At 49.0% G+C, this 10,664-nt stretch overlaps 1 protein-coding gene across 1 annotated transcript in view; it reads left to right on the top strand.

The window, feature by feature from the left end:
• The window catches only part of SLC46A1 (solute carrier family 46 member 1), an 8,813-nt gene extending 3,239 nt beyond the window's left edge, over positions 1-5,574 (top strand). The window contains exons 2-5 of the mRNA XM_056865345.1: positions 1-136; positions 2,722-2,805; positions 3,763-3,919; positions 5,448-5,574. The exon at positions 1-136 is cut by the window's left edge and continues 717 nt beyond it. Of these exons, the coding sequence (XP_056721323.1) occupies positions 1-136; positions 2,722-2,805; positions 3,763-3,919; positions 5,448-5,529 (459 nt within the window). The 3' untranslated portion in view covers positions 5,530-5,574. The remainder of the gene's footprint in view (positions 137-2,721; positions 2,806-3,762; positions 3,920-5,447) is intronic.
• The last annotated feature ends 5,090 nt before the right edge of the window (positions 5,575-10,664 follow it).

The following is a 10,664-nucleotide window of genomic DNA, read 5'->3' as shown; positions in this document are numbered from 1 at the left end:
CTCACCAGCTTGGCCGGGCTGTGGCTGCTCCAGATGTACATGCCGGACACCTGGGTGGCCGAAATGGGGCTGCTTTCCAACGTTTTGGGGCTGGGGGTGATTGCGCTGGCTGCCACCACCCCTCTGATGTTCACAGGTAATCCCGGCTTCCAGGCTGTTCGGAGAGGATTGGCTGTTTGTATCTCTAAACTATTCGGCAAAGTGCCAAGAGCAACGCCCCTCGGGTCTTTATCAAAAGTACTCAAGGATTGCTTTGCTGGATTGGATCGAAGTCCGTCTAGTCCGGCATTCTTGATAGCTATTGTGACTACAGCATGGCGTAGCAGTGGTTTGGAGCGGTGGACTCTGATCTGGAGAACCGGGTTTGATTACCCACTCTTCCACACGAGTGGAGAGGCTAATCTGGTGAACTGGATTTGTTTCCCCACTCCTCCACATGAAGCCATCTGGGTGACCTTGGGCTAGTCACAGTTCTGTTAGAGCTCTCACAGCCCCACCTACCTGACAGGGTGTCTGTTGTGGGGAGGGGAAGATGATTGTAAGCTGGTTTGATTCTTCCTTAAGTGGTAGAGAAAGTCAGCGTATAAAAACCAACTCTTCTTCTTCTTCTAATAGCTATTGATTTTGGTCCCTTTGGCTGCCTCTACATGGCAACAATTCTCCGTATAGCTTGCATTGCTGCTCTGTGCGTGTGTGGGGGTGACTGAGTCTCCACATGGGGCTATTTTCCGTGCACCTCCTTTGTTCTTGGTTCTCAGTTTCCACATCCACATGGTACTGGAGCAATTGTGCATTTGTTCTCTGGGTGGGTTTTCAACACCACCTAAGCCTGTGACTGCTGCTGGGGCTTAGGGGCATAAGTTAATTACGTATTGAATCAAATGCGGGGAGGGGCTGTGGCTCAGTGGTAGAGCATCTGCTTGGCAAACAGAAGGTCCCAAGTTCAATCCTCAGAAACTCCAGTTAGGGATCAGGTTGTAGGGGATGTGAAAGTCCTTGGCCTGAGACCCTGGAAAGCCAGTACCAGTTTGAGGTGATTATCACAATTGCATTGGTGGTTCAGTGGTAGGAATTCTCGCCTGCCACGTGGGAGGCCCGGGTTTGATTCCTGGCCAATGCAACAATTTTTTTGGAGGAACTGTGGCTCCGTGATAGAGCACCTACTTGGCATGCAGAAGGTCCCAGGTTCAATTCCTGGTACCTCCAGTTAAAAGAATCAGGCAGTAGGTGATGTGAAAGACCCTCTGCCTGAGACCCTGGAGAGAGGAGGGGGTGTGGCTCAGTTTGTAGAGCATCTGCTTGGCATGCAGAAGGTCCCAGGTTCAATCTCTGGCATCTCCAGTTAAAGGGACCAGGCAAGTAGGTGATGTGAAAGACCTCAGCCTGAGACCCTGGAGAGCTACTGCCGGTCTGAGTAAATAATACTGACTTTGATGGACCAAGGGTCTGATTCAGTGTAAGAAGTGTTCAAATTGCTGCTGAAGTAGACATTTTAGTGTGTTGCAGCAAAAACCAAAATGGAGTCTTAGGAAGCCGATAAGAACTCACATATTGCAATGAATGTATTAGATATCAGTATCCTTTAAAAGTGCTGCAGGACTATATTTGCCTGTGTGTTGTGAAATGGTGCTTATTTGCATCTAGAATAGTTTGCTGCAGGCAGAAAGACTCCAGAGGTGATCGATAACAATAGAAGGGCAGATGTATAGCAGACCAAATTCTAAAGGCTTTCCTCCCAAAGACTCCTTGGAGTGGTAGTTTCTTGAAAATGATGCGAATTTCTTGTTGGAGGTCCTCCTTACAGATTGTAGTTGGAAAGTACATAAGAACGTAAGAAAGGTCCTGCTGGATCAGACCAAGGCCCATCAAGTCCAGCAGTCTGTTCAGTGTGGAGTGGACCCGCAAATTGCCTGTAGTAATTTAAGAACATATGAACAGCCCCGCTGGATCAGACCAACAGTGCCTCTAGTCCAGCATCCTTTTCCCATTTTGGCCCTAGTTCTTACCCGGGAAAGCCCACAGAGGGGGGCGTGGAGGCCAAATGCTTCCTCTTCACTTCCCTATGTTGCAAACCCCCCTCCTCAGCAGCTGTCATTCAGAGGTATACTGCCTCTGAACATGAAGGTTCCATCTAGCCATCATGGGTTTTCAGCCAAGGTCTTTCACCTGCTGGGTAATGTATCTGACTGAATTTGTCCTTGCCTGTGGGGTGCTTAAAAAAAAGTATTCACATAAATCTTTTCCGAGCGCAGCCAGAAGGCCCTTCTGGGGGGACATGGCTCACAAAATTCTGTGGGCCTGATTTGTCGCTCCTGTCTTACTGTGCATTCCTGACTTTCGCCGGCAGCTGTGCCCAAAAGCCTTTGGAGGCTGGCGACGGCCCACGCCGGCACAAGGGCCCACAGTGTTGGCATCTGGGAGGCGCACGCCGGCGGTTGTGGCCCCAGCGCTGGCGTGCAGGGCTGGCCGCTGGTCTCCGGCCGCGGTAGCGCCGGGCCAGGCCGCTGGCAAAAGCTGCAGCGTCAACCCAGGAGGCATTCCCGGGGCGTTACGGCACCGGCCAAGGGACAGCGCCCCCTTTTTTTTCCGGCTGAGGGCGTATCTCCGATTTTTGGCCCCGGGCGGAGGATTCGGCTTCCTAAGCCCGGCGCACGCATTCCTCTCAGGAATGCGCTGTTAGTTGCATGCTCTGCCTCACAACCTGCATTTGTTTACATCAAGGTTATGGCCTTCTCTTCCTTTCGATGGCTGCAACTCCTGTGATCCGCTCCAAGCTGTCTAAATTGGTCGACGAGACAGAACAGGGTAAGGCGAACGATGGGGCGGCAACCCATAGCCAGGTGGTGAATGCGTTGGGCGGGACAAGGTGTATGTATTGCAGGACATGGCTTCTTGAGCAGGGGTGTCAAACATAAGGCCCCCCGGGCCGAATCCGGCCCCTTGAGAGCTCTTATCTGGCCCACGAGACAGCCCCCCCCCCTCGATCTGGGCTGGCAAGGCATGGCCCAGCCTGACCAAGTGACATTTATGTTATATCTGGCCCTCATAACCATTGAGTTTGACACCCCTGCTCTTGAGGATCTGAAGCATTGGTCTTTTTTTTTTTTTGAGCAAATTTCTCATCCCACTTGATGCACTTGAAATTTATCATTATCTATGAAGAGATCAGACCCCAGAGGGCAGCTGAGAAGGGGCATTGAGGGACTGGGGGACCACAAGAGCTCCTCATCCTAGATCATGCAAAATAACCCCCATTGCAAGATGTATTTTGAAACTTTGTTCAGTTCTGCTTTTCAGGGACAGATCTATGTTTAAAGGCTTTGTCCTGGGAGGGAAGGAGACATGGCATAGCCCGATCTAGTCAGATCTTGGAAGCTAAGCGGGGTTAGTACTTGGAAGGGAGACCACCAAAGAAAGCTCTGCAGAGGAAGGCAATAGCAAACCCTCTCTGCTTCTCACCTGCCTTGAAAGCCACTTTCTGGGGTCGCCAAGAGTTGGCTACGACTTGACGGCACTTTACACACACAAAGGCATTGCCACAGGGCCCAGGACTGGGCCTTGGGCCGTGGGCCTTGTCCCTGCCCCATCACCCGATATGCATAGGAAGCAGAGATGGGTTAGACATTCCCAGGAGCAGAGAACAGGTTCAAAGTACTGTGATTAATCAGCTATAGAACAAAGTTTGAGAAGGGCCTTTCCTATCGGTTTCCCACAGTTACTTTTACAGGTGTGTTACCTCTGTGCAAACTCTCTCCTCTCCAGGGGCCCTCTTTGCAGCAGTGGCCTGCACTGAAGGGCTGTGCTCTCTCGTGGCCACAGGCATCTTCAACGCCCTCTTCCCAGCAAGCCTGCACTTCATGAAGGGCTTCCCGTTCCTCTTTGGAGCCACCCTCCTCTTCGTTCCAGCTGCCATTCTCGGGTAATCCTTGTCTTGCTCCTTCCCCCAGGGCAGGTACCCTTCTCTGACTGAGTTTCCCATGGTTGGAGGTCTAGTGTGGTATAGTGGTTATGGTGTTGGACTGGGATCTGGGAGACCCCAGTTCGAGTCACCACTCTGCCATGGAAGCTCAGAAGAAGAAGAGTTGGTTTTTATACCCCGCTTTTATCAAAGCTGCTTACAATTGTCTTCCCTTCCCCACAACAGACGCCTTGAGAGGTAGGTGGGGCTGAGAGAGGTCGGAGAGACCTGTGACTGGCCCAAGGTCCCCCCGCTGGCTTCATGTGGAGGAGTGAGGAATCGAACCCGGTTGTCCAGATTAGAGTCTGCCGCTCACGTAGAGGAGTGGGGATTCAAACCCGGTTTTCCAGATTAGAGTCCCCTGCTCTTAACCACCATGCCACTGGGTGACTCTCAGCCTGACCTACCTCACAGGGTTGCTGTGAAGATAAAATGGAGGAGAGGTGGATGATGTAAACCGCTTTGGGTCTCCATGGGAGAGAAAGGCAGGGTATACGTGAGGTAAATAAATAAATATTGGGCTTGCACAGGGGGAATGGCCCACCTTCGTTCCTTCCTGAGCTTTGTCTGCTGATTTGGGACCTCACTGCTTCTGCCTTTCATTTATTTGTTTTAGTTTTAACATTTTAGCTTAAAATGGTTTTATGTTACCTCACCAATGTTGTCTGAGGTGTGTTGTTTTTTAATGTGCACAACTGAACAATTCAAGAGCAGCCCTGAAAACTGTTAAGCCACTGCAGAGATTTTGCACTTCTGGGTTTGTGATGCCTCAGGATGCTACCAGTTATTTCAAGGGGGACAGTGAAAAATTTATGTGTGTGTGTGTATAAAGCACAACAATTAAATTTCATCTGCGTTAAAACAAAACAAAAACCAATCCACAGCAGCACAAAAAATAAAAGAAAACGGCTTGCAGTGATTAAAAACCAGCAAATAAAAATCCATCAAACAATAACTCACACAAGCAACTAAAATGAATGGCTCAACCCCAAACATAGTCTGGTGGGGGGGGGGGGGTGGGGAACAGGGTTAGCCTGGCACCATAAAGGTAGCAAATCTGGTGCTGCGTGGGGGGGCTTTCCCACCTTCCCTAGGAAGGTCTGTTGCAGCTTCGTATGGAGGCAGCAGCCCTTTCCCACGGCTTGCTTCCCAGGACATAGGCAGATTAAAACGGTAAAGCACCGGATCATTACTGACCCGTGGGGTGACATCACATCCCGACGTTAACTAGGCAGACGGGGTGGTTTGCCATTGCCTTCCCCAGTTGTCTGCACTTTACCCCCAAGAAAGCTGGGTGCTCATTTTACCGACCTCGGAAGGTTGAGTCGACCTTGAGCTGGCTACCTCTGAACATTTAGCATCCTGGGGAGCTTCGTGGTTGAGTCGAGATTTTGAGCGTGCCCAACTGCCATGCTCTCGCTGCTGCCTGACACAGCTCCCATGCCCTTGAGAGTCTTAACCCAGTCCGTTTTTCCTTCCTGTCTCCCAGGTGGATTGAAATCCACGATTCGAAACCGGAGTACCGCCACTTTGAGGATTTGCCTAGCCCAGTCCAGGAAGTGGCGGAGTGACTGCCGTTGTTCCAGAACTGGCCTCCGCTGGTGCGTGCCCTTGAGGATTTGAAAGCACCAATGTGGCGTTGCCCGCGCTTTAATGCTGATGGAGCCAGGACTGGGGGGGTGGGCAGACATTTTGTGGCCTTGTGTGCAAAGGAACAGACGGACTCAAGAGAACAGCTGGGAAGCCATGCTTTCAGGCGATCTGCAGGGTAGCAGCAGTTTCTTTTATGGCATGCCGGGGGCGGGGGTGGGTGGGAGGCTGGAACGAGGGGAACGGGCTCTCTCCAAAAGCGATCCCTAGTCAAAGGCCCAAGCTGAATTTCACATGGAAAAGGCCACCCGGAGCCTTGAGGGAACTCAACCGTTGTGCCTTGTTCGTGTGGGCAACCTATGCCACCCAGGCAGGCCATTTCTAAAGGGCACGAGGAAGCCCCCACCCTAAAGTGCGCATGGGAAGCCAGAGGTAGCAGTTAGTACAGAAAGAGGCATCTTTTGCTGTCGGATGCATCTTTCATGCAGGCAGCCAAAACTCCTTCTCATCCTGGAATTACAAAGGGAAAACTTTGGGGTGGGGAAACCAGTCAGATACAGTGATGAGCTCGTCCCTAGGAGAGCGAGCGGCACAGGCGATTGGATGGGTAGGGCTGCAGATGGGGACACACCCTAGCTGGGTGCCAGGTAACTGTTCTGTGCCAGGGCAGGTGCCCGCTTGTTGCCTCTGCCTTGCTGTTCTCTCTTTGCTGGGGGCTAGATCTCCCATATGGCTCTTCTGCCACAACGTGGGCACATAGCACTAAAGTGCAGGATGGGGTGTATGTGTGCGGGGGGGGGGGAGGTTCGCTAGCACTGGGCTTCTCCTTTGGGTTTCCGCTGAGATCTCCAGGTTCCCTTGAGTCATGTGTGATAGTTCACCTAAGAAGCCCAGCTTGGGCCCCTAAGGGCGCTTCTACAATAAACTTGACTTGACTTGACACCTGCCGAATAATGCACTTTCAGTCCACTTCCAATGCACTTTAACAATCGTTTGCAAGTGGACTTTGCTGTTTCACACAGTACAATCGAGGGGGTTACCGCATTATGTATTCCCAGGGATGTATTAAGAGTTTGAAAACATAAAAAATGCTGTTCGCATTTTCTATGTATTCCCACCGATGTATTAAGGGTTTGAAAATGTTATAAAAAATACTGTTCGCACTTTGTTTGGCCCCTTTAGCTGTGAAGACGTCTTCCAACCATTTTTTAGCCATGGTATCCAAAAACCCTTTTAAAGCGATGCTTTTTATAACATTTTCAAACTCTTAATACATCACTGGGAATACATAATGCGGTAACCCCAGTTGCAAAGTGGATTGAAAGTGGATTGAAAGTGCATTATCTGGTATGTGTGAAAAGCGCCCGACAGAGCAGTCTCTGTGCCCGAAGGCTCTCGACTCCCTTTTGTCCGCTCCTGACAGCTCATGTCCGTGGCTCAAACACTGAAGCATCTCCAGTTTGCTGTTCAGCACGGGCCTGTGTGTTCTCCGTGCTTTAAAAACAAGCTTCCAAAATACAATAAAACAAGTTGAGCAAGTTTGATTAATCATGCCAATTAAGTCAGCTTGCTAAGTTATGGGGGAGGGGGGGAATCCAGGCATTGAAGCTCAGCTCCCCAGCCGTGGCTGGAACTCATACCCAGCCTGCAGCTTTTGAGATTTTTAGAGAACCTAAAAGTTGAGCTGTAAATTTATACAAAATGCAAATATTGCTTATCATTAAGTGTACACTCAATTAAAAACACTAAGCCCCCAAATTAGGCTGATCCATTGAAAGACTCTAAAAAGATAATTGCTAATTTAGAAACATGGTTGATGATCATAAATATATGCAAATGACCAATAGGCAACCAAACGTGTTTCAGCCTATGGGGCCTTCTTCAGCGGTTGTACATGCATTTCCACATTTTAGAAGCACATCCTGTAATACATATCGAGGTATGCTGAAATGTAAACGTCTTCTATATTGTGTGGCCTGTTGTCACTTATTGGTGTAAAGCCTGGAGTAGTCACCATTTAAATTGGCTCAAACTGAGGTCTTGTATTGTATTTCCTATTACATCAGGATGTGTCTTATCATCAATCAAAGGTAAAGCATATTGGCCAATTGAGTATACACTTTATAATAAACAATATTAGTGTTGTGTATAAATTTACAGCTCAACTTTTAGGTTCTCTGACTGTCTTGCTAAGGTTGAGGTTTTTCCCCCTTTTTGTTAATTCCATTGATTTTGAATTTTTTTACCAGAAGGAGCCTGCTCTTAAGACCATTTGTGCGGTCTTGAGAGCTAGGGACTTGCTTTGAAAAACAATGGAAAAGCGGCAGCTCCCAGGATTCTGCCCAAAGAAGCCTATTCTTCATGCTTGCCTGGGACAAGCTCATCCTGATATTGTATGTGACCAGTGCAACGCACCTATGAGTCCAAATTGGCGTCTGCAAAAAAACACAGCCATTTCTGGAGCAGTGGCTAAGAAATAAAGTCAGTGAATAAAACCAAATGGGTTTATTGCCAGGTCTGACTGACCCTCAGCTGGAAACTCTCGTATTATGGAATGGTAGGAATGATGATGCCAGAGCAGACCAAAGGTTCATCAGGTTTGCGCTCCTGAAAAGCATAGAATCCTAGACTTGGAAGGGACCACCAGGGTCATCTCATCCAACCCCTTGCACAATGCAGGAATTTCACAACTACCTCCCCCCACACACACACACCCAGTGACCCCTACTCCATGCCCAGAACCTGGCCAAGATGCCCTCCCTCTCATCATCTGCTTAAGGTCATAGAATCAGCATTGCTAACAGATGGCCATCTAGCCTCTTCTTAAAATCTTCCAAGGAAGGAGAGCTTACCACCTCCCGAGGAAGCCTGTTCTACTGAGGAACAGCTCTAACTGTTAGAAAATTCTTCCTAATGTCTAGACGGAAACTCTCTTGATTTAATTTCAACCGATTGGTTTGGGTCCGACCTGGGGCAACAGAGAACAACTCTGCACCTTCCTCTATATGACAGCCCCTCAAGTACTTGAAGATGGTTATCATATCACCTCTCAGTCTTCTCCTCTTCAGGCTGAACATACCCAGCATTTCACCTGGCATCTGGTATTCAAAGGCATGCAGTGGGCCCTTTCACACATGACGAAAAATGCACTTTTAATCTGCCTTCAAAGTACTTTGCAGCTGGATTTTATTGTGTGAAATGGCAAAATCCTCTTGCAAACAACCGTTAAAGTGCATTGAAAGCGGATTGAAAGTGCATTATTCAGTATTTGTGAAAGTGCCCACTGAGTGTGTCACACAACACCAATTAACTGGTGGAATTCACCGCACAGGATGGAGTGGGGGCTGCTAGTTTTGAAGGCTTTAGAAAAGAGCACTAGATGAATTCATGGTGGAATTCAGTTATATTGATAGCTGGATTCAAGTCCAGTAGCGCCTTAGGGACCAACGAGATTTTTAGGGTATAAGCTTTCATGAGTCAATGCTTCTTTGCCAGGTATCTGACTCTTGGAAGATTATTCACCAAAAATCTTATTGGTCCCTAAGGGGCTACTGTACTCAAATCTAGCTGTTCTAATGCAGACCAGCATGGCTACCCTCTGAAGCAATATGAATATTAGCCATGATGACCAAATGGAGCTTCCATGCTCAGATGCAGTGTACCTCTATATAGCTGTTGCCAGTAGGCCACAGTACAGGAAACACTTAGCCTCTGCGTCCCTGCTTGTGGGCTTTCAGTTGGCCATGTGGGAAGCAGGATACTGGACTAGACAGACTGCCAGTTTGACGTGGCAGCGCTCTTCTGGTGCTTTGGTCATGCATTCACCGTCTTCGCATGCCAGCTGCTCTGAGGTCCTGGCACAGCACAGGGCATTCGTTCCACAGCACCCAAGGGTTCTGTCTACTGGTCATCACTGTGGGTTCAGTGCTTTGGGGGACAGGTTTTTCCCCTGCTTCCCTTCAGCACTGAGGTGCCTCTCCAGGGCTTCCCCCAGTTTTTCTTCAGTCTTTCTCAGATTTGCTTTGCTGCAAAGTTTTGGGAAAAATCACAGTGAAGCCTGACTGGGTGGCCCGAATGAAGTTTTCCTGCCCACAGGACAGTTTCCACAATGGCCTACCTACCAGGAAGCTTTTTTGTTTTTGTTTTTAATCAGCAATTGAATATCAATATAACACTATAACAATATGTGTAACAGAGTCTCAGAATTCCCATATTTCTTTTTTTAAGTCTCTAGCCCTTTCCGTTGCAGAGATATAGGGGGAAAGGCATATCTCTGCAACCAAAGGGGCTAGAGACCTTTTTTTTAAAGATGAAAGCTGGGAACTCAAGAGAATCTGTTAAACGTGTTGTTATAGCATAGATTCATTCAACATTCAGCAGCTGATTTTAAGAAAAATTGGGGAAAGCCCAGTGACCTGGGGGTTGGCTGCAGCTGGAGAGCCATTTATGCATGGCTGTTTCCTCCTGGTCACCCCACTGACTGCTTCAGAGCTTTGCTTTGATTATGTTTGCATTTTCCAACTTCAGAGGTTGCCCTGCTCTCCCCGCGTTTCCACGTCTTTCGCCCGCGTTTTCTGGATTTGCCAGCTTCCAGAAAAAGCTGGGGAAATGTGCGAGGAGAGCGAGGCAACCTCTGACCGTCGGAAAATGAAGCAAAGCCCCGAAGTAGTCGGCGGGGTGACCGCGAGGAAACAGCCATGCATAAATGGCCGAGGACTGGGCAGAAAAACTGCAGGGGAACCTGCTATGTGGAACCCTTGTTGCTGTTGAGCTGTATTCGCTGTCGCATGAGCAATGGGGAAACCACACAAGTCCATTTCTGGGTGCAATCCAACATGATCTCAATGGGCCTTGGCCCGAGGACACACGCTGAGAGGGAGCTGGATACGAGAAGGGGCTTAATGCTGGAGCCACATCTGGAATGGCAGAGCTCGGTGTTGGGGTGGACAAAAGCCAGATTGTGACAAGGGGGGCTTTGGGAAGGTGGAAGCAGGTCCCTGTGACTAACCATGGCCTCTTTTAAGTGGTAACGTGTCTACTTTTAAAAAGAAAAAAATGTACTTCAGGTCATTCACAAAGAGGTGGGCGGGGGCTCAGCCCAGTGGTTCCTCCTTGG

Source organism: Euleptes europaea, chromosome 19, assembly GCF_029931775.1.
Source record: "Euleptes europaea isolate rEulEur1 chromosome 19, rEulEur1.hap1, whole genome shotgun sequence".
Lineage (NCBI taxonomy): Eukaryota > Metazoa > Chordata > Lepidosauria > Squamata > Sphaerodactylidae > Euleptes > Euleptes europaea.
Note: the sequence above shows the minus strand (reverse complement) of the source record. Positions and strands in the feature narration are given on the sequence as shown.